This window comes from Anolis carolinensis, chromosome 1, assembly GCF_035594765.1.
Source record: "Anolis carolinensis isolate JA03-04 chromosome 1, rAnoCar3.1.pri, whole genome shotgun sequence".
Taxonomy (NCBI): Eukaryota; Metazoa; Chordata; class Lepidosauria; order Squamata; family Dactyloidae; genus Anolis; species Anolis carolinensis.
In genome coordinates, this window is record NC_085841.1 from 25,402,365 (window position 1) to 25,425,853 (window position 23,489).

A 23,489-nucleotide genomic window follows, 5' to 3' on the forward strand; every position below is an offset into this window, starting at 1 on the left:
CCCCCCCCCCTCCCGCTGTAAAATTTACTACCCTTTTCTCTCTAATGCCCCCTGGTGGCCTCTGCCTTAATAATGGAGCAGTACCATTATAGAACTGTGATTTCCCATCTAACTACCCTGGCTGAGTCCTATGCAATGCTTGGATTTGTAGGCTGATGAAACATTGCTACTTAGTTCTCCCTAACTGCACTGAATATGTTTCCATGGAATATTGCCATGACAGTTACATAGGGATCATAGAATCCTAGAATTGGAAGAGACCTGTGGGCCATCCAATCCAATCCCCTGCCAAGAAGCAGGAAATCACATTCAAAGCACCCCTGACATATGGCCATCCAGTCTCTGCTTAAAAGCCTCCAAAGAAGGAGCCTCCACCACACTCCAGGGCAGAGAGTTCCACTGCTGAATAGCTGTCACAGTGAGGAAGTTCTTCCTAATGTTCAGGTGAAATCTCCTTTCCTGTAGTTTGAAGCCATTGTTCCGTGTCCTAGTCTCCCCTCACATATTTATACATGGCCATCATGTCTCCTCTCGGCCTTCTCTTCTGCAGGCTAAACATGCCCAGCTCTTTAAGCTCCTCCTCGTAGGATCTAGGGTTCTCCAGACCCTAGATAATTTTAGTAGCCCTCCTCTGGACACTTTCCAGCTTGTCAACATCTCCCTTCAATTGTGGTGCCCAGAACTGGACACAGTATTCCAGGTGTGGTCTGACCAAGGCAGAATCATTGTAAAACAACAGCAACAACTGTTGTGTTATTTCCTTTGTGGGCCAAAGGAAAATGTAGAAGCACATTCATAAATAAATTCATAATTGATACCTTGAGTGAGCTTGAGACTTTGTGGCCGCTTAGTGGGTCTATCTTTCACCGATTTACTCCGCTTGACAGGGAAGATGTCGCTAGAATCCTGGCTGTTGCAAAACCAACCACCTGTTCCCTTGATCCGTGCCCCTCTTGGTTGGTGAAGAGCTGCCTGGAAGGTCTACTCGATCCGTTGAGTAATATAATCAATGGCTCTCTTGAACAGGGGGTCTTCCCGGACAACCTAAAAGAGGCAAGGGTTCGTCCCTTGCTAAAGAAGCCTAGCTTGGATCCCATGACCCTTGCCAACTATCGCCCTGTCTCCAACCTCCCATTCTTGGGTAAGATGATAGAGCGGGCTGTACTGGGACAATTGCAACAATTTCTGGATGACACAGCCGGCCTGGACCCTTTCCAGTCAGGCTTCCGCCCTGGCCATGGGACGGAGACAGTCCTGGTTGCCATTACAGATGAACTTCGTCGCCAGTCTGATAGCGGCGGATCAGCGCTACTGGTACTTCTCGACCTTACAGCAGCGTTTGACACCGTTGACTACGATTTAATGATTCACCGTCTCGCCATGTCCGGAGTTCGCGGTCAGGCCCTCAATTGGTTCAACTCATTTCTGCGAAACCGGAGCCAATGCGTGGAGTATATGGATCAAGTCTCTGACAGATCTCCCCTCCTATGTGGGGTACCCCAAGGTGCAATTCTCTCCCCGCTTCTCTTCAACATCTACGTTAGACCCCTTGCTAGTTTGGTTCGGAGTTTCGGCCTAGACTGCTATCAATACGCGGACGACACCCAACTCCTTCTGCGCTTGGAGCCTGGAGCAATGTCAATACCAGACAATTTCACCTTATGTCTGGAGGCTCTGTCGAACTGGCTACGTGCTAGTAGACTGAAGGTGAACCCGGCGAAGACCGAGATTCTTTGGCATGGCCACTCGACTGGTCTGACCCATTTGCTACCCACCTTCGATGGTGCTGCCCTATCTCCTTCGCCTACAACTAAGAGCCTGGGTGTCGTTTTAGATTCGCAGCTGACAATGGAAGCTCAAGTCGCTGCTGCCAGCAAACAGGCCTTTTTCCACCTACGACAAGCGAGGCAACTGGCAACCTATCTATCTGATGAGGCGCTGGCAACAGTCATCCATGCCACGGTCACATCTAGGCTGGACTATTGCAATGCCCTGTATGTTGGCCTTCTGATGTCCACGACCCGAAAGCTCCGTATTGTTCAGAATGCGGCAGCCAGGCTACTCACAAGAACACCCATGAAATGCCACATAACACCAGTGCTGCAGCATCTGCATTGGCTTCCAACTGATTACCGTGGTCTATATAAGATGCTAGTTCTGACCTTTAAAACTCTTTACGGCCAGGGCCCATCGTACCTTAGGGACCGTCTCTCCTTCTCCCATCATCGGAGGTCGCAACGACCATCCCAACAAGACTTACTTTATGTACCGGGCCCTAGAGAAGTGCACTTGGAAAGGACCAGGCGCAGAGCTTTTTCTATTTCTGCCCCTGCCTTATGGAATGCCTTGCCGCCCTACATGAGAGCCATGCGTGAGTTTGGGCCTTTTACCCTAGCACTCAAGACCTGGCTCTTTACTAGAGCTTTTAATCTATGTTAATTTTATTAATATTTTTATGTATGTATTTTTATCCTTTACAATTTTATCTTGTAAATCGCCTAGAGCATCGTGGATGGAGGGTGATTAATAAGTAATTAAATGATGATGATGATGATGATGATAAACAAGAGTGTTTTCTTAGGCACATCTTACAGCCTTATCTATATTAGCACTGCTGAAAGTGGTGGTCTGTAAACTGGTGCCAGTCTGCAACCTTTTCATAACTAATTCAGTGAAATTCCAGAAAACTATTAACAATAAGAGGTCATATAACAGTAATATGATAAAAATATGATAATGCCCTCTGACATATTGGGGACAAAATTGCCAGTCTATCACATAATATAGATTCAGACACCCTGCTCTATATACCATCAATAACTGTGTCAAAACTTTCTAGTCAAAAAAGGGTATTTAACTAGCAGTAAATTGAATCTCTTCTCTATGTTTTGATAAGTTTTTATATAGTCCTTAATGCACTGATTTCAATCAAAATCATAATTTACAGCAAACAAGAAGATGTAATGCAAATGCTATCACGTCTAGGATTACGAGATCAATTGGAGTAAACATTGCAGGAAACAGTTCTTAAAGGGAGGAGTAAAGCAGCAGTTAGTCTAAAACAAGCCAATGGAAGGGCTTAACACAATCCCACCCCTGTAACCTTTTCCCCTTCTATAAAAGGACAGACCAAGTACAGAAATGCACCCTTTTAGAGTGTCAATTGAACATAAGTAACTGCCTTACTTTGTCTCAGTGCTATCTTTGTTATGCCAGCAGATATTCAGCAGAACATCCTGAAAGCCTTTCCCAGACTTAACTGGAGATTCTCATTCCAACTGCCTTAAAAAAGGCTCCGATTTGGTGAGAATTGTATCTGAATGCATTGGAATTTGTCCCAGTCTATTTGTGACAAATCTCCAGAGTACACAACAATTTTTGAAAACTAGAGCAGAAAGTGGTTTGGGGGAAGGAGTTGTTTTCACTCACAGGAAATTCTAATATAAGCAAGGATTATTCTCAGATCTGACTCCATTGTCTCAGTTCCTCCTTTACATTTGGGTGGTTCCATTGATGATGTTGAATGAGAATATAACCTGTTTCATAGTCTTTTTTCAATTTTTTAAAAATATGATTATTAATGTTTCCAGTAATCTATACAATGAAAGTGTGAGAACAATATTTTGATATATAGGATAGAGGGGCGAAAAGAGAAAAAAGAAGAAAGAAGGTGTAAAAAGGGAAATATAAAATGTGTACATGTTGACTTCCATTCTTCTTCCTTCTGTTCTAGTTTCTTAGTATTTTTTTGAGTTGGGTAAGCTTTCTTTCCCCTTTGTCTTCTTTAGGCGTCCTCTCTTCTTCTTATATTTGATCATTCAACTTGATATAGTCCTCAAATATTGACCCGTCAGTCATTTTTACTCCTCTGCCTGTATTCTTTTTAAATAAGTATGTCTGTCCATGTCCGTTATCTCCATTACTTTATTTAACCAAAGTCCTTTATCTGGTATCTTTTCTAATTTCCACATTTTGGCAAAAAACCATTTCCACATTTTGGCAAAAACCTGTTTCATAGTCTTAACATTTTGTTGTGAAACACTTCTGTGTTCTACATAAAATACAGCAATATTATACAACAAAAGTACACAGCTAATTGTAGTGTATCACTGCTGTATAATTGTGCAGAATGGCCAATGATGCACAACAGCCACATGGTTCTGTTGTGCAACACTGCTGATTTTCGCGTTTTGGCTCTGTAACATCGCTGTTTACTATGTTATTAAAAAAGGAATATTTCACAAAATGCACATGACTGTCTGAAAACAGTCCTTTTTATATCAAAGCTATGCCATCTTTAGGGTAGGTTGTGTAATTCTCGGGTGAAGCTGCTTTCAGAAAACTGGGGGGAGGGGATACCAAGTGTTTCAAACCTATGGGACAAACAACTGTTCCATTGTTCTCAGCATTTTTTGAGACTTGAAGAAATCAAGATTTACCATCCCTACTGAATATATAGTAAACTGTATACAGGATGAATACCCTGTCTTTGTTTCCCCCCTATTCATACCTTATCTACATCCAATTGTTCTCCAACAATTTACACTAAGAATTTGAACTGCACTTAGTGCTTTCCAAAACACAATATAAAAGAAACAAAAGGAAAATATAGAAAAACCAGTCATTAGTAAAGTATGTAATGCTTTGTCTAGAAAGAGTAAACAAGAAGCACCCCTCTCACCTCTTGAAAGCAGAAGCAGAAGATTGTCAAGCAGTGCTTGCAGAATGTGGATCACTCCCTTGTTACCACAACCTCTAACTGAGTGACATGTTACATGAAATGCAGGAACAGTGTGTGCTTCCCTTGCTGTTAAAGGATGTCATCCTATCCTTTTCCCTAGGTAGCTTGATGGCATCTCCTTCCAGGCGTGATAGATCAGTAGCTGCTACAATCCCGGTCCATGGAGCAGCTCAGGTATCTCTAAGCCATCCAGTGAGACCTATGAAGAAACCTGTAGCCTCTGAGCAGAACTTCACATTTCAACCCAGAGGAAAGGGGGTGGGTGGGTTAAGAGGAAGAGAGAAATCAACCTTTACTCAGCTGATTGATATAGAGGAAGACAGGTGCAGGAAAGAGCTCCATTTTCACATTAGCAAATAAAATTATTGGGGAACAGAATAAATATAAAATGAAACTGATTTTTAAAATATATATATTAGAGCATATGTCTCTCTGTGAGTGTTCAAAATATGTGAAAAGACAAAAATGACCTATTAGTAACTATCCATAGTAATTAAAATTTACTGAAAACTGTAGTCTTTCTGTGTTCTGGGGGGATCTGCTCCAGAATATACTCAGTTAATTATTATCCCTTTCTCTTAAGTAGATCTAAACATCTACAAAATACTATGTGTACCAAAACCTAAGAGGGGAAGGAAAAAAAGGAAAAAGGAAAATGACACTGCCAAAGCAATATCTCAATCTAGATCAGGTGGACACCTTTATCTATATATTTATATATATTTGTGATCTTTCAGTTGCCCAATACCAATTGCAAATAAAGGTAATATATACTGTATGTTGAATCTTTTCTTAAAGCCAGCTTGAAAAATGCTACTTCACCTAATGATTATAAAGTATTGAGGGACAATTTTCGTTGGGAATTTAACAACAGTGACAACTTTCAGCTAGATATTCAGAAATCTAACAAGAACATATACTTCTGTGGCAATTTGTCAAATTGCTCATGGCACAGCATTGTCCCATTGTTCAATAGATTTTAAAATACAAACAAAAACATTATTTTAAGTTAATCACATATGACACATATGACACTAACCATCAAACATGATCCTGATAAATTTACATGCGGTATAGTCTCATTACCATATGTTGTGTAGTAGTGTATTGTACCATAATTATCGCTACCACAGCACAAACACACTTTTAGCCCTTTAACAGGATTCCTACAAAGTCTGCAATCGCAACTTGCTGAAACAATGTAAAGGCACCAACAGTTCTGAAACCGTAGCGCCCCCTGCTGTTTCTTTTATTTGAGAATCATTATTTTTTCAGTCAAACTCATTGTTTATATTAAAACTATGTTTTTGGTTTTTTTAGTGTCATAAGAATTTTAATTTTTAAATGTTACACTGCAGAGAGAGAAAACCCAAACTGCAATATAGCCATACTGACTGGAGATTAAGTACAACTTACTGTGTGTACTCAGAAGTAAATTTCAACAAGATTAATGGGGTTTACCCTAATTGGAGACCCAGCATGGTTAGAGAATTGGACTATGATTCTGGGAGATCAGAGTTCAAATTCCTACTCAACCATGGAAACCTACCTTGGGCAAGTCACACTCTCTCAGCATCAGAGGAAGGCAAAGAAAGGCCACCTTTGAACAAATCTTGCCAAAAAAAATTGCATGATAGGATTGCCATAGGGTTGCCATAAGTCAGAAATGACTCAAAGGCACATAATAACTCTCTTTTAGTAACTTATAGAACTTTTTGGCAAACATGGTTAAGAATGCTTCCCTGTCCTGTTCTCAGCATTTAATACAAATACTTCAATATGCCTCACTGTGTTCTTGCTCCTCCTCTCTTTATATTATCCACATTCTATCTTACCTTGCACCTACTGCTAAAAGGAACTCTTTGCACACAAAAAGAAGGTCTCTCTATTATGTAGGACACCAGATATAATTATTAATAGCTGTCACAAGAACACCAAACATGTACAGAACAGTATAGAACTAAGCTAAAAATCAGGCCTCACTTGAGCAAACAATTTGCTAAGAAAAAAACTATTCTCTCCCCACTTCAGTCCTACAATTGACTTGAGGATAACAATACTGACCAATTTCCAGGATTGTTGTAAAGAAAAACATGTGTGTGGTGTATATGACATTAAAAAGTGCCATATAAATAGCAGGTACTATTATTATGATAACTTTGTCCTAGTATATAATACACACTGAAATCATGTATTTGTCAGTTATCATATAAATGTAGACACTATATTCAGACAAGAAGAATCAGGAAGAAACACACTCACGTGCACATAAACAGCCTGCTACTCTTTCTGCAACCTCAGCAATAAGGAATATTACTTATCTTTTTCCTGAACAATCAGCATTTCTGATTCTGCTAATGTTATTAACATTTTTTATATTGTGTGCAGCGATATTAAAAATGGCAGGATGGCCTCCTTTGGCTAAACCATAGCACTTCAACAAAGTTATGGATTACTTGAACACCTGAACCATTACAAGTCAGAACTACTAAGGGCAGATTAGGACCACACTAATGTCTACTACTTCTTCTAGAAGGCATACAAATGCATTTTCTTTATTACAGATAGTCATAGGTAGTTTGCATACATTGAGTCACTTGAGCATGTGCACATTCCAAATTGCCCTTTGTTTAAACACTAAAGCCAAGCTTTTTTTTAAAGAGAGAGAGGGGGGGGGGGGGGAGAGAGGGAGGGAGGGAGGGAGGGAGGGAGGGAGAGCAGCTGGGCAACATAATTACCAGGCTAATTTTAAAGATATATAGATGGCAGGGCTACTAAACTGGACTTGTCAAGCATAAAGATTACCATGGTCAATTCTTTCACATATCACGGACAGAAACCAAGTCTTCGTGTATCACATTCACCAAGAATTTAACATGGTAGAAAGATGGGATCCTACTGTTTAGTTGCATACTAAAAAAGAGGAAAGATGTCAATTTTTCTCTCTCTCCCTCTAGTTTTCCTCCTATCTCTCTCTCTCTCTCTCTTACACAAACACGTTGTTGTTGTTGTTCTTGTTGTTGTTGTTGTTGTTGTGTGTCCTCAAGTCATGCCCAACTTATGGTGACCCTAAGGGTGAATTTATTATGGGGCTTTCCTGGCAAAATTAATTCAGAGCCTTCCTTTGAGGTTGAGGCTGAATATGATCTACCTAGGATCACCCAATAGATTTTCATGGTTGAGCAAGGATTCAAGCACTAGGCTCCAGAGTTGTAGCCCAATGCTCAAACCACTACATCGCACTGGTCATCCCTGTTTTGAATCCATCTGTTGCAGATACTCTCCAGTTTCTCATAAGAGCTTCAGCCAGTTATATACTCTAATATTTATACCTTGAGCTATCAGGGTGTCCATATAACTGATGTTAATGAGACAGCCCTATTTCACAAGTAACTTATGAATGAACAATTCAGTCCTTAGAAAACTGCCACTAAAACCATTACAATAGAGGCTGTAGCAATTAACCACTTAGTACAACAGAAATTGTTTATCTGTTACTACACACAAACTTAATGTAACATTTTTAGTTTTTATATATAAGCTGCTTTAACAGAGTGTATGTGCACATGTATCCAATGCACCTGTGTGCCTGCAAATCTTATGTCTCTGCTATTTACAAGGAAGCCAAATTATGAAAGTAAAATCATTGTTTAAAAATATGTTTCAAAGAAGCTGGAAAGATTTTAACTTCCGGGTTCTGTTTCAAAACAATTATGTACTCCCTAGAAATTATCTTTTCCAGTATAGATTTCTAAGAGGAAAACCCTCAGAACAAACACTTTCAGAGTTTATACCCAAAGAGCCCATTTTGATTAGTTCTCCCTCTACTAGAGATGAAAATTTATTCAGTTTAATAATCTTTCACAGGTTTACTCACATACACCAAACAATTGCTGGTAAATGTTACAAGCACTGTGTAAAAGAAGTTTATTCATATTTAATATAATGCTGCCAGCTAGTGGCAACATCTTCTTCTGAATTAATATTTAGCGATGCTAGTTAGTTCTCCAATCTGTTCAGATGAGATAGATAAAACATGCACTGTACCTCATTAAAATAACTGATTTTGAAAGAGAATATTTATAAATAAAATTACTTCAGTAGAGGTATGTAGAGATTTAAGCACCATCAGTACCAACTTTTTGTTGTTAAGTTAATGTTATTGCTTTTATCATGATATAAACTTTGTAAGCAAGGCCCAAAATGTATCACATGTGCACCCCACACACCTACTCACTATTTTAGAACCTTACCATTAATGGTCTCCATATCAAGGCCCCATTCATAGGGACTGAGGGCAGATCATTTGGTCTCCTCTAGCAAAACATTTAAATCCTAAAGCAGCATAAAAGCATTGCACAAATGACCACTGGAATTGGCAAAAGAATTACCCTTTGAATTGAAATACATTTGCAGTAATCACAAGGTTTGCCATTTTAATCCTCAGTGCTTTTACTTTCTGCAGTTTTACTTTCGACAGTTACATATTCCACTGACATCAGCAATCACACCTACACCCACCTACTTACCTACCTTAGACTCTCTTTCCTCAATCTTGGTATTAGTCCCTTAGCAACAAGTAAATCTCATGGAACTCCTTTCTCCTGTAAATTTGTGAATTATTTCTCCTACCTGGCAGTACTTCAAGAACACATTTTCTAAGCTTTCTTTGGACTAGCGTCATAATAAAGCCCGAGGCATTCTAACAAGATGAAAGCTTCCAAGTTGAGGCTGAATTGTACAGAGCATTTTTCCTACATAATTACCTATCCTTTAGATTCTGTTGTTCTTGTTGGCATTTTGAGGTCAAAAGTTAGTTTGTGAAACTGACATTTTTCTGCTCCTGAAATGTCAGTGTGTAATGAAGTGTAACTTCAGGTTCATAAGAAACAAAGAGCTGTTTTTAGATATGAATCAGTAGTATTTAACAACAGTTTAATTTTGCTTCTAATGGAAGAAAAATGCTAGCTCCTTTTTTTGGCCTGACAGATCTACAGATTTGTAAAATTTTTGTTCTGCTTTTCTATGAAAAACTACAGAAATAAAACCATTGCTTAACAGAAACAAATTTATCCAAGGCAATCTGAAAAACTGTGGAATCTGGATGTATTATTTCAACACAGTATTTTGGCTTCTTTCATACTAACACACATTTTTTATTTATAATGTTGCCATGTAAACATTATCTTGAACAAGTTCTGAAACTATGGGAACTCAAAAGGCACCCTACTCCTAACCATGCTATTATGCTAATAGTCTTCTGTCCAATAATAAATCAGACACATGTCATATTTTGCTTGTAATACCATTTAATATCCAGATCATATACCTGCAACATTCACACATTTACTCAGCCTTCAAGTTCATAGAAAATAAAAAGTGAGATTTTTTTATGTCTGTTATGTTTGAGAAGAATGATTTCACGTTACTGTTTTCAGAAGAAATCATTAATGCTTTTTTTTACTATGACTAAGACAGTATAGAGAATCTTGCTACCAGAGTCTCTACTGCCAGAATTCCAAAATCTGAAATGCTTCAAAATCCAAAATTGTCCACATTGATAGTAATAACATCTTTGCATTCTGATATTTCAATGTACACAAACTTTGTTTCATGCACAAAATTATTAAAATATGTATAATGTGTATATGAAATATAAATAAATTCAATGTTTATACTTTGGTCCTATCTCCAAGATATCTCATTACGTATATGCAAATATTCCAATATCTGGGGGGGGAGGGGGTCTAAATCTAAAACAGTTCTAGTCCCAAACATTTAATATAAGGGATACACAATTGGTAGAAGTTAAATGATTCAAATGGAAAATGACCCATACCAATACATTGTTCATTGTCAATGTACCTAAATAAAGTAAACTTGCAGTTAACCAGCACCCATGGGGATTGGTAGATGCTGGATAAAGGTAGCTTCTGATTGCTTGAGAGTTACTATTAAAAATAGGCCTAAGTACCGTGTTTCCCCGAAAATAAGACAGTGTCTTATATTAATTTTTGCTCCCAAAGATGCTCTAGGTCTTATTTTCAGGGGATGTTTTATTTTTCCATGAAGAAGAATTCACATTTATTGTTGAACAAAAAAATGAACATTTATTATATACTGTACAGTAGTTGTCATCACAAACCAGCATAAACAGACAAACTGTGAATCCTATCAAGAATTTCTTGTTACTACCAATATTTCCATGTACAACACTTTATAGTACGTACATTTACTGATCCTGCATGCTCTGGTGTTCTGTTCGGCAGGCATGCTTCCAAACAAAAACTTTGCTAGGTCATACTTTCGGGGGGGGGGGGGGGGGGCTTATATTTAGCAATTCAGCAAAACCTCTACTAGGTCTTATTTTCTGGGGATGTCTTATTTTAGGGGAAATAGGGTAATACTATACCCCATACTATTCCATACCATAAGCTCTGTATTGACTTGATATTAATATTTAAATACAGCAATTAAAAGCAAACAAAGACAAATAAAAACAAATGGTTTGCTAAAATTTTATTTTATTTTAATTATTATTTAAAATATTATTTCTTCAATTTTTGCCGGTTACTTGAGCCTTCAAGTTGCTTGAGTTCTGGTTAACTGAGAGTCTACTGACAATGGTTTATTATCAGGATTTACACTATAGAAACACAATAATAATTAAGAAAATTTACTTACAAACGTTCCCTGTGTTGTCAAAACTTGCCAGAACATCTTCAACATTTAATTGTCCATTGTTCCATCTAGAAGAGAAAATCATAATTACAACCACACAACTAAAATTATGTTAATTTTGTTGCCTTGTATTTAATGCCTTATTTTACATCATAATGCTTCCATCAAGATCTTGTAGCACTATCGACACTAGAGGGAGAGAAAAATCATTAGCCAAATATACTGGGTAAAAATTTATGAGATTGTGTCCTAAAACAATAAAGTATTTTTTTCTGATGAGAATTTAAGAAATGCACATATTTCTGTCTTCTCAAATATTCTGTTCGTTATCATGGAAGGAAAAAAGAAACTCTCATGTACTGTAATGCAAGAATGTGCATGGTAGTCTGAGTACTAGGATGCAAGCAACAGATTTAAATCCCCAATTGACATGAAAACCCACAAGGTGACCTTAAACAAGTTACATTCTTTCAGCCTCATAGAAAGACAATGACAAACTTCTAAAATCTTGACAAGAAACTCTATAACAGTACTGTAAAAAGTCATCTTAAAGGCACTCAAGATTAAACATTTCTGGAAATCTTATTTCTCTTACAAATGATGATTTTGAAGGTCAGTTCTCCTTTCCAAACCCCTAGATACAACTCAGAGAGTCTAGCCAGTTCTCATCATTTTACTATTTTTTAATCTGGAAAACATTTTGCATTGTAAATATTAAAAACAACAAAGCATTTTGTTTCAACAACCAATACAGTGCTTCTTCTAAGGGCACATACATGCACCACAGTTTTTCTGACCAAGATGCTGCTGGTGGTGATATTTATATGCTACCTCTCTCCCAAAATTGGGAATCAAACCAGCTTACAAAAAAAAAATATTTAAAAATATTTTTGTATGGTGCAGTGGCTTGGGCATTGACTATGACTCTGGAGACTAGGCCCTAATCCCCACTCAGCCATGGACAGCCAAGAAAATCCTGTGACAGGTTCACCTTAGGGTCATTGTAACTTAAAACCACTTAAGGGAAAACAACAACAACAACATATAAAAAGAACTTTTAAAAATTACTGAAGTACCAAAATAATTTTAAATGATTTTTAAAATACTTTTAGCTAAAATTCTTTAAAACAATTCAGCCCATTCTTCTTGATTAACTGAAATAATTTCTCCTCGACAACACAATTTCTCCTGTCTAAAATCAGACATCAATTTTACTGTAAATCAGTAAATAAGAGCAAGATCAAACCTATTAAATTTATTAATAAAAAACCTAGAGTTTAAATATAAGATACCATGTTCACATATTCAAAGTTAGTCTTATTAAAGAAAAAAAACCTTGGTTTTTCACTGCTGTATAAATGCAATGCTTCATTTAAGGCGATAGCCTTCAGTTCTTTTCAGGTCCATTTAGACCGCAATCCTGCTCACACTTATCTCGGAATACTTTCCATTGAACTCGAATTGACTTATTTCTGAACAGAGAAAAGCTATACATCTCCAGCTGCAATATGAGACACAAAGAATATTTTACAGTGAATGTCCATTTCCCCCTTTCTCTCTCTAAGTTAAGCAGATGCAAAATAGAGCAGGCTTTCCATGCTGTTAATACATGTGCAAAAGGATTCAGCTTGTCATGTAGGGATGATAAAGCCTAGACTCATACATCTTTTTTTACACAAGTAAAGATAACTGTATCACCTTCAGGCTGCCAATTTGTCTTTTCCAAAAGGTAAACAAAAAGGAACACTGAAAATGCTATCATAAAACAACTTGTACTATGATATAATGTATTCATGGTCCACAATTAATCCACTGAGGAACTATGTTGCAAAGCATTACTTTGACGTAATGTATTCCTGGACCCAGTTCTACCCACTGGACTCATGTAGCTCCCCCCCCCCCCCCCAATTGCACTCCCTTTAAAATGCTATATTGGGACAAAACAAGGGGCATAAAGGGTTATAGGCAAATAATGCCATTTGGGGGCACATTATCGAGGGAACATTTTTCATAAAATGTGGCATGAAATGTATCAATGTATGGGGAACTATAATAATAATAATAATAACAACAACAACAACAACAACAACTACTACTACTACTACTACTACTACTTTATTTTTGTACCCTGCCTCCATCTCCCTGAAGGTACTCGGGGTGGCTTACATATGGCACAAGGTGCCATGTATAAGTATGTGAGGCGAAGTCATAGGGAGGAAGGAGCAAGCTTGTTTGCTGCTGCCCTGCAGACTAGGACGTGGAACAATGGCTTTAAACTACAGGAAAGGAGATTCCACCTGAACATTAGGAAGAACTTCTTCACTGTGAGAGCTGTTCAGCAGTGAAACTCTCTCCCCCAGACTGTGGTGGAGGCTCCTTCTTTGGATGTTTTTAAGCAGAGGCTGGATGGCCATCTGCCGGGGGTGCTTTGAATGTGATTTTCCTGCTTCTTGGCAGGGGGTTGGACTGGATGGCCCATGAGGTCTCTTCCAACTCTTATTATTCTATGAATCTATAAAACAACGCATAAAATAAACACACAGTACAATATAAAATAAAACCACTAGTATATAAAGCAACAATTTGAACCAAGTAGAAAGATGAATACAGCAGGCAAGAAGAAAAACCTGGTAACATAGAGGGAAGAAATCAGGTAAAGGATGCGCACTTGTCACTAATGAGACTGAGGTGGAGGGAAAGAGATTGTTAGGAGTTGCCTGAAGAGTTGTTTAAATAAAGTTCCTTGACTCCAGCTTGATTGTTACTGATAACTGAAACATGCCTGCTACGTATCTTTATCTTTCTACTTGAGACAATCATGATCTCCACCCCTTCCCAGAAAATGCACCCAAAGGCAATCCTGAAAAGGCATCCAATTTTTTAAAGTATCATGTTAATTAGATACAGTATAATCTCCATACCTTCAGGACTAGTACCCGCAGTTTTACCAATCCACATCTGACAAAATATATCCTCTCTAGGAATTTTCTAGGGCCTCTAGGTGACTCTACTATGGTAGCTTCCGACAGAATTTCATTATTATTTATGTTTCCTGTTTCTATGGTAGGTTCAGGAACGCATTCCCCACAGATTCAGACGTCACACTGTGTTTAATTTCTGACTCAGCTTGTACAAATTGTAGGGTTTTTCTCAGAATAATTAGAATTGTAGAAAAGAAAAGGAAAACTAAACATCCGGAATAGTTATATAATTATTTTTAAAGCAAATCTTGTTTTCCCATGACACAGTCATGCTTTTATTTCCCTCTCCTCGAGTATCAGTTTTTGTTCCTCTTCTGTTTCTGTTGTGACTGCGTCTTCGGGGATTATGGTTGATGGTGATGGGATTCGAAGAGGAAGAAAAAACCCTCGTGATGAGGGTTCACTGGAGGAGTTGCGCAGGAAGCGACTTAGAGAGCTTAATGGGGGATCTTCTGAGGAAGATTCAGATGGGGAGTTTGGGGAAATGGATGCTGAGGAACAGGTGGTGGCTGGGGAAGTGGGCACTGAATGGGCACAGCCACCGGAGATGTCTGGGGATTTGGGGCCTATGGATACTGCTGAACCTGGGGTTTCTGCAGGAGCTGATCCCACTTGGGATGCTTGGAGAAGGGAGGATGGTTCTTTAAGTGTTCATGGGGCTAAGTGTGGGCAGGATGATTGGGACTCCGACGAACTGTTAGGCACTCCTGATTCACGAGCCCTAGCTGTGTGGAGTTCGGACTCTGAGTAGATTTGGGACACCTGGTGTTTGGGTGTGAGTGTTTGGTCACCCAAGAGAAAGGGGAATAAAATGGGAATGTTTGGCCACTGCACTTTGCATGTGGCAAGGTGTTGCTGAGGCGCCATTGGGATCTCTGTGCCTTCGTGAAGACTGGACTTGGACTGTGATTCGGATCTGCTGATACCATCGTTGCTTGGCTCTTTGTGCCTTTTCGTGGACCTGGTTTGGATGACCCTCTTCGGACCCTGGACTGGAATTTGACCTGGCTTCTGTCTTCGCCCTCTGACTGACGACTACTCCCGGCTTCTGACTACTGGTTTGCCCTTCGGAATTTGTTGCTGCCTCCTGACCTGACCTTGGATTCTCCTGACGACGGCTATTCATCATCCCTTTGAAGCTCTCGGCTTTATCTGCACCGTGGAAGCAGTTTACTGCACTTCTAGTTTGCTTTGTTTTCAAACCAGTTTGGTGTTTTTTTCTTTTGGGAACTGTCCCTTTAAATCCGCAGAGCCGGCTGGCTGTTTCAGAAACTGTTTGGAGCCAAAAGAGGCTTTTGCACTTTCAGTTATACTTTGCAGCTTCTGGAAGGTTTCAAGTCTTTGTTTATTTTGCATATTTTCTAGCAGTCAACTCAATTTGTTCTCTAAAGCTGAACTGAAGCGTCTTTTAGTTTTTATTGAATGCCAGTGTGGAAAAATAGCTTGGCTTGTTTTTGAGTTATATTTTTGTCCGAACTACTCTTGAAACACTGATAAGTGAAGTGTTTCAAGGATACCCTCTGTGTTTATGTTACTTTTGGGCTTATCTTCTGAATAAACTCTGTTTTGTTTGATAACTGGCGTCTGACTCTTGACAGTTTCCTTATGCCAGCATACATGGCTTCTGGATAATAACCTATGGGAAATGTGTACTCATTTTAATTCTATTTTATCCAGTACCAAAATATAAAAAATTATAATTAGCAGTAACAATAATTTATCATTGGAAAATAATATTGAAATATATTAAGATTTAATATATAAAATTCCAAATAAAGACAATATTTTGTGACGGGGAAAGTGGGGTCATCATCCATTAAACACAATAACATATTTTATATTGCAAAGCATATATACAATATATAATAAATTTATATTACTCCTCTTGCTAGAGTGGGGATGGAGGTGTCAAGCTCTATTTAATGATAACTGAATGTTTTGTTTCCACCACAATTTTGGGTGAACCAAGTAGATTTTTACATCATGCTGAACACAACTATGTATTTCTTATGTCTGTATCACGTACAGTTTTCCAGAAAAGGAAATTTGTTGTTGTTGTTGTTTATACCCCTTAGCATTAAAACATTAGCATACAATTTAAAATATGCAAATATGTAAACATTTCAACAGAATAAAATATAAACAGTATTAAAATTCAGTTAAAATCCATTAAAATATATTTGAAGTTAAAAACCTCAGTCTAAGCACTGCTGTATGTCTAGAGCAGCATATACTATGACAGTAATGGTGTCATCAGGAAACAAAACTAAGAATGTTTTGCTGTAGATTTTCATTTGTAATCACTGTCAGATGCTTTGCTGTCCTTCATCACATCTTGGATTTGTGGGCCAATGAAAACACCTTCTTTATCTTTGCATCACTTATACAGGGAAACATCTGCCGCAAATAAATTAAGGCTTCATTTTGCTTGTTCATTGACTTAACACAATTTCTCACTAGCCCGAATTTGATGTGTAAAGATGGAAGAAATATCTGCTTTGGATCAACCAGTGTGTCACGTACAACATTCTTCTGCCCTAGAACCAATTTATTGAAGGAGGCCAGTCTTTTCTGAAATAATGCAAGTCTCTTGCATGACTATCCAACCCGCAAAGGAAACAGCAATAATTAGTGTAACCAAGCTGCAGACCCAGTAGAACTGCAACTACCTTAAGAACACCACACAAATTCTAGTTGTGTTTCGAGTATTGATGGCCGTTCAGCAGAAGTTGCATGTTCTTATCTGATTCTTTCATATGAACAGCATGTTTCACAGGTGTAGAAGGGTAGATAATGCTGTTGTGCCGCAAAACCGCCTTCAAATGTAAGAATCTGTCAGGAGTACTTTGTGCTTTTCCTGCATGGCAAGGGGTTGGATTAGATGGCCCATGTGGTCTCTTCCAACTCTATTGTTCTATGACTCTATGATTGAGGAGTCAATAAACACCATTCTGTTGGATCATGATTACATCTGTGAGCACAAAACAATCAACTGATGTCACAGCAGAAGGTCACACTGTCAGCTCGGCTAAAATATTTTGTCAAATTTCATCACAGTGGAGAAATTTTGAGATCCAAACATCTCTGCCTGACTCTTTGATAAACCCAAATCTCTGACCAAATCGTTCAGCTATGCCAGAGATATTAATGAGGATCACTGAATGCTGATGGCACAAAGTCATGATCTCTATATAAGTGTTAAGTTGTTCTGTAATTAAATCAATTATGACACTGATTTATACAATGCATATAATATGTACAGTAAGATTATTATTAGTATCAGTACCATGGGCAAAATACATATCAATATCAGTATTTCAAACAAGAAAAACATCCACAATAGACATTAAACAATAAGTTCTCATTCAAAAAATCCTATGAGTTCTCAACAGTTCCTCGTTATTTCTTCTTAAGAATGTTCTTAAACTAAAGTTCAGACTAAGTTTCTTCTGTACGTTATTAAGTCAATAAAGTTCAGTCCCATGTAGATACTAGTAGTTGTAGGAATTCTTAACAAGTACCTGATGACAGCAACAGTAGAATTTCTTTTGATGTGCGTGATGATAGCAACTACAAGGCTTACTAGGCTCCCGGTATTACTACCTTGTTTCAGGAAAACTCCCTTTCTCAGGTTGCTACTTCATCAGTTTAAGTTGATATCTTCATAGGAATTTACAAACTAGATTCAAAAGGACAACAAAAATAGATATGCTAAAGCAGCACCCAGTTACTGTAGCAATAATCATTATGTGGAATTAAAACACTTACTTTCTCCTGAGGGATAATCGGTTCTGCTCAAGGACTTTCAAAAGCTCTAGGTCTGCAGGTTTTTCAGAGGCAAGCAAAGAACTCATGGAGGAGCCTCCCTTATAAAGATACATGTCGATTACAAGAAAAAAGAGAGATCTAATCTATCATTTAACTCATCTGGGGAAACGTTATGTAACTTGAATAGCCAAAAGGGCTCTCTCTGAAGTAAAGTTCTTTTTAAATCTTCTCTAGAGCGCAAAATCTGAAACTGGTGTATGGGGGGGATTTCTCATTGAAATGAGAATAAATAATGGAGTCTGCTGCTTTGTTTCTAATGCGAGATCTATGTTCTAGGATTCTGGTTTTTAAAGATCTGGAGGTCATACCTACATAAAGCAGTGAACAGGGACACTATATTACATAAATCACTTTCTCTGTATTACAGTTAGTGAAAAATGAAGTTGTATGTTGAGTTGCATCGTGGGGTGTGAGAACTGTTTTACTTTAAGGGACTGAGTGCAACATGCACAATGCCTGCAACTCAGGTGGCCTCTGAGATTAGATTTGCTAATACTATAGGGGGGTTTTGAAATCAGATCTGATCATCATATCTCTGACATTTTTTGTTCGTCTGTTGGCTGTCGTAGGTATATGTTTGCATCCTGGAGTATCACTAACCAGGTGCCAGTGTTTTCTAATTATTTTATTGATGTGTGGAGAATATGGGGTTAAAGTGAGTGGCCATATGATACCATCATTAGATTTTCTCACTATATCATTCAGTAAGTCATTTCTATCAGTGGACTTGACTTTTTAAAGGCAGTATTGATTATTTTTGTAGGGTACCCTCTTTCTCTGAATTGTTGCTTAAACATATTAATCTCTGGTATGAAGTCCTCGGGGGCAGTGGTGTTTCGTTTTAATCTCATAAGTTTGGCATAGAGAAAGTTAGTTTTTAACCTGTGGTAGTGGTATCTGTTATAATGCATAACTGAATTTTTATCCATGGGTTTTCTAAAGTTTTTAATTCCCAGCCTATTCCCTTTCTTATATATCATAACATCTAAAAAAAATTATTTGTATGGCTGTGATTACCAGTGAATTTGATATTATCATGTATTGTGTTTAGCCAAGTACTAAAGAGGATTGCGGATTCTTCTGATTTACACATTAAAAATATATCATCAATAAATCTGCCATAGTATATTATATCTGATAAAAATTGTTTTTTGTATCATTTGGAATGCAGGTTTTTTTCCAAATTGGAGATAGAGATTTACCACTGAAGGGGCCAAGACCTCCCATTGTGACACCAAAAATCTGTATATAATACTGGATTTTAAATCTGAAAAAATTATATTCCAGGACAATATTTAGCAGATCCATTAGAAAATGGGAAGGTGGTGTTTGGGATTCACGTGTGTTTAGTAATTCCAAAATTATTGTTCTAGATTGATCTAATGGTATGTTAGTATACAATGATGTTATATCAAGTGTCATTAAGATGGATTGTGGTCTTCTATGAGCTTTATAAAATGTTTAGTATCCTTAATATAAGACTGTGAAAGGGGTACAAATGATTGTAAATACCAATAAATAAATTCCCCTAAAATAAGACCTCCCCAAAAAATAAGACCTAGTAGGGGTTTGGGGGGATTGTCCCCTGAAAGTAAGACCTAGCAACTAAGAATGGGACCTTCCAGGCTGCAGGAGAGTTCCATTGGGAAGCATGGCTCCTGCAGCAGAAACAGCACTCATACGCACTGGAGTGCTTGCTTTCTGTCTTTCTGTGGCTTGCCTTGCCTCCCGCCTCTCCCCCAGCCGCCAATGCATATACGCGGCTCGAAGCACTTTTCCTCGCTGCCGCTGTGCTGCCGTTTCTTCCTTCCAAGACAGGGCTCCGTCCTGGCCACACCCCCTTCGCACCAGAGGCTTCTGATTGGCTCCTGGTGCCAGGGCGAGGGAAGGAGGGCTTGAACACCCTTTCCACTCTGCTCTTTCTGCTTCTTAAAGGCAAAAGGATTCTCCTCCCATTCTTATTCCTATGCCATGAAACGTATTATTTTATACTATTATTCTATTACCATATTATAATCATCATATTCTGTTATTATTACTATATCCCATTATTATATTATCCTATTAATATATTTTATATCATTATACTATATTTTTCTATTATTATATCATTATATTATTCTATTATATTTTCATATTATTATTATATTATTCTGTTATTATTATATTCCATTTTATATTATCCTATTAATATATTTCATATCATATTCTATTCTATTATTCTATTATATTATCATATTATAATTATATTATTATAATATTCTGTTATTATTATATCCCATTATTATATTATCCTATTAATACCATATTATCATCATATTCTGTTATTATTATTATATCCTATTATTATATTATCCCATTAAATTTTATATCATTATATTATTATTCTATTATATTGTCATATTATTATTACTATTATTATTATTATTATTATTATATTATATTATTCATCATTCATGACTACATTGAAACTAGAATAGAGAGAAATCAGTGTGGAAACCTTGTGAAACCTAAACTGCAAGAGGTACCATAGATTGTTGTACATGTAATTAATGGTAGTAACAAGAAATTCTTGATAGGATTCACAGTTTGTCTGGTTATGCTGGTTTGTGATGACAACTATTTTACAGTATATAATGTTCATTTTGTTCAACAATAAATGTGAATTCTTCTTCATGCAAAAATAAGACATCCCCTGAAAATAAGACCTAGTGCATCTTTGGGAGCAAAAATTAATATAAGACCCTGTCTTATTTTCGGGGAAACAGGGTAATAGTTCAAAAACTGCGCTAGGGGTTCCAGGATGGAGGAAGAGCTGGATATAATTGGTTTCCCTGGGGGAGGTGTGATTCCTTTGTGTATTTTGGGTAGAACAGAAAACACTGAAGTTCTGGGATTCTTGTTTTGAAGAAATTCAAATTGCTGATCCGACATGTATGCTAAAGTAAGTCCTTCTGTACATACTGTTCGGATTAAGAAACGTATTTTGTCTGTAGGATCCTTAGGTATAGGTTTATAGAAAGAAGTGTCTCCTAGGTGTGTCTCTATCTCTTTTATATAATCAGTTTCATTTAATAGAACTATTGCCCCTCCTTTGTTTGCCTTTTTCTAGATGTATCCTTTCACATTGGCTAGTCTTTTTATAGTATTTATTTCTGTTGACATATTGGAATGTGTGTAAATTTTGGTCCAGGACAATCTAACTATGTCTCTTTCAAACCACCTTTTCAAATGTCCTGATGATTATATTATCCGTGTGTGGAAAAAAATGCTTTTAGGTTTAAATTGAGTCTTGAATTTTAAATCTCCCTTGGTTCCAAATAAATCTCTAAATCTTATGGTTCTAAAAAGTTTAAACAGTTCTATTCTTGTCTGAAATAAGTTGAATTTAGGTGTGGGTATAAAAATTAACCCTTTACTGACTATATCAGCCTTTTGTGGAGATAAGGGATAGTTGGATAAATTGACTACTAAGTTGGGTAGTGTGTGTGTTAATTTTTTTGAAAATGATGTGGTTGGTGTCTGGTTTTTGTTCTATTGGATCCCCGAGGTAACATCAAATTGGTTGAGATAGTAGACCTGTCTGTAGTTATGTCAAGGTCTTCATCTGAAGTAGACGAATAGGTGGGGTTTTTTTTCTCAAATCTCACTTGTCTTCTAGATGATGTTGAATAATGTGGATGGGATGTCCATGAATACACTTTATTACTGTCATAATCTCCTTTATCCCGGTTAAATTTCTTAATTTTGAAATCTTTAATCTGTGTGTAAAGCTCTTTGCATGTTCTTTCAATTTCTGTCAATCCGGTTTGTAAAGTGTGATCTTTACTGATGTCTTCTAAAAGCAGGGTTGCTTTCTTTTCATATTCTACTGTTAGTGTGTTGGTTTCTGAATAATTAAGACCATTAAATCTATGGAACATTTCTTCAAAATAGCAGTCTAATTCTTCAAGAAAGTCATGATCTGCATCAGCTTCCATCTGCATCTGATCACCATAATCGCCTACCTCCTCAACCTCTAGTGTCTATGCCTCTGGCATGCCCAAGCAAGTTTCTACATAATCAGAAAAGTATTTTATAGTATTTTAACAGACTGAGTCTCTGTTACATGTTACATAATGTTGGTTATAGCTGTCAAAAACATGAGCAATCTAAAAAAATATATGCAAATTACTGTTGAGAAAGAAAATGTTTCATAATTTCGCAATAATTGTAAAACAAAATTGGCGATTTCTCAATTTTGGTCTGACAATTTTGAAGTTATTTACGTGATCAGCATCAAAAATCTGTTTGGTACATTAAAATTGTAAAGGAAGCAAAATTTGTCCTCACTTTGTCTGTATCATACACATACTTTTCCACACTTCAAACCTAAAGATAGTAGTGCATGCACTGGTAACCTAAAAGTTGGACTTCTGCAATGAACTTTACATTGGACTACCTTTGTACCAAGGTTCAAAATACAACAGACAGATTGATTACAAAAAGATCCAGGAGTGAGAACATTACACCTATACTAAATTCACTCCACTGGCTACCAATTAGTCTCTGGGCAAAGCCCATGCTGTTGGTTTTGACCTTTAAACCCCCACATGGTTTGGGTCCAGGTTAACTACAGGATCACGTTCTCCTGCACAATCCGCCCCGAACACTTAGGTCCTCTGGGGGGTGGCTACTCCAGTCTGCCATAACCCAGACTGGAGTTATGTGTGCGACTGTCACACAGAGGACCTTCTCATGGGCCACCCTAAGACTGTAGAACAACCTGCTGGAAGAGCTCCAACAGCTAAATGAGCTGTCAGAATTTAATAACCATCTAAAGACCTATTTCTTCTGATAGGCCTACCCAGCCCTGATAATTTTTAGTTACATTCAAGCAACAAAATTTCATGAAATTCAAAGAAGAGCCCAAGGACAGAGCTCCAAACAGAACAACTAAAGGAAAATACCATGCAGAAGTGACAGAAATTTAGTTCATGCAGACATAGAAAGCTGAAGGGCTAGAGCAAGGGAGAGGTTTTCCGATATGATTGCCTGAATACATATAATATATACGGAATCTCTATTTTGCGACAATCTGGAATGAGTAAAACTTGTTTTCATTTGATATAGTTGTTAAATTTTCAGAATTTTGAAGAAGTATTGAGGAGGAAAATAATCTACAAAATAGTGTTATTAGTTACTGAGTTTCTAATTTGGACTTAATCTTAAGTCTGTGTATCATCATTCTCTCAGTTCTAACCCTCAACTTAGATGTT

The 23,489-nt window shown here is 37.4% G+C and overlaps 1 protein-coding gene across 11 annotated transcripts in view; it reads right to left on the reverse strand.

The window, feature by feature from the left end:
• camkmt (calmodulin-lysine N-methyltransferase) overlaps nt 1-23,489 on the reverse strand; it is a 796,752-nt gene that overhangs the window by 739,047 nt on the left and 34,216 nt on the right. For all 11 annotated transcript variants that reach the window (XM_062968944.1, XM_062968940.1, XM_062968943.1 and 8 more), the window contains one exon: nt 11,426-11,490. In XM_062968944.1, coding sequence (XP_062825014.1) covers nt 11,426-11,490 — 65 coding nt within the window. The remainder of the gene's footprint in view (nt 1-11,425; nt 11,491-23,489) is intronic.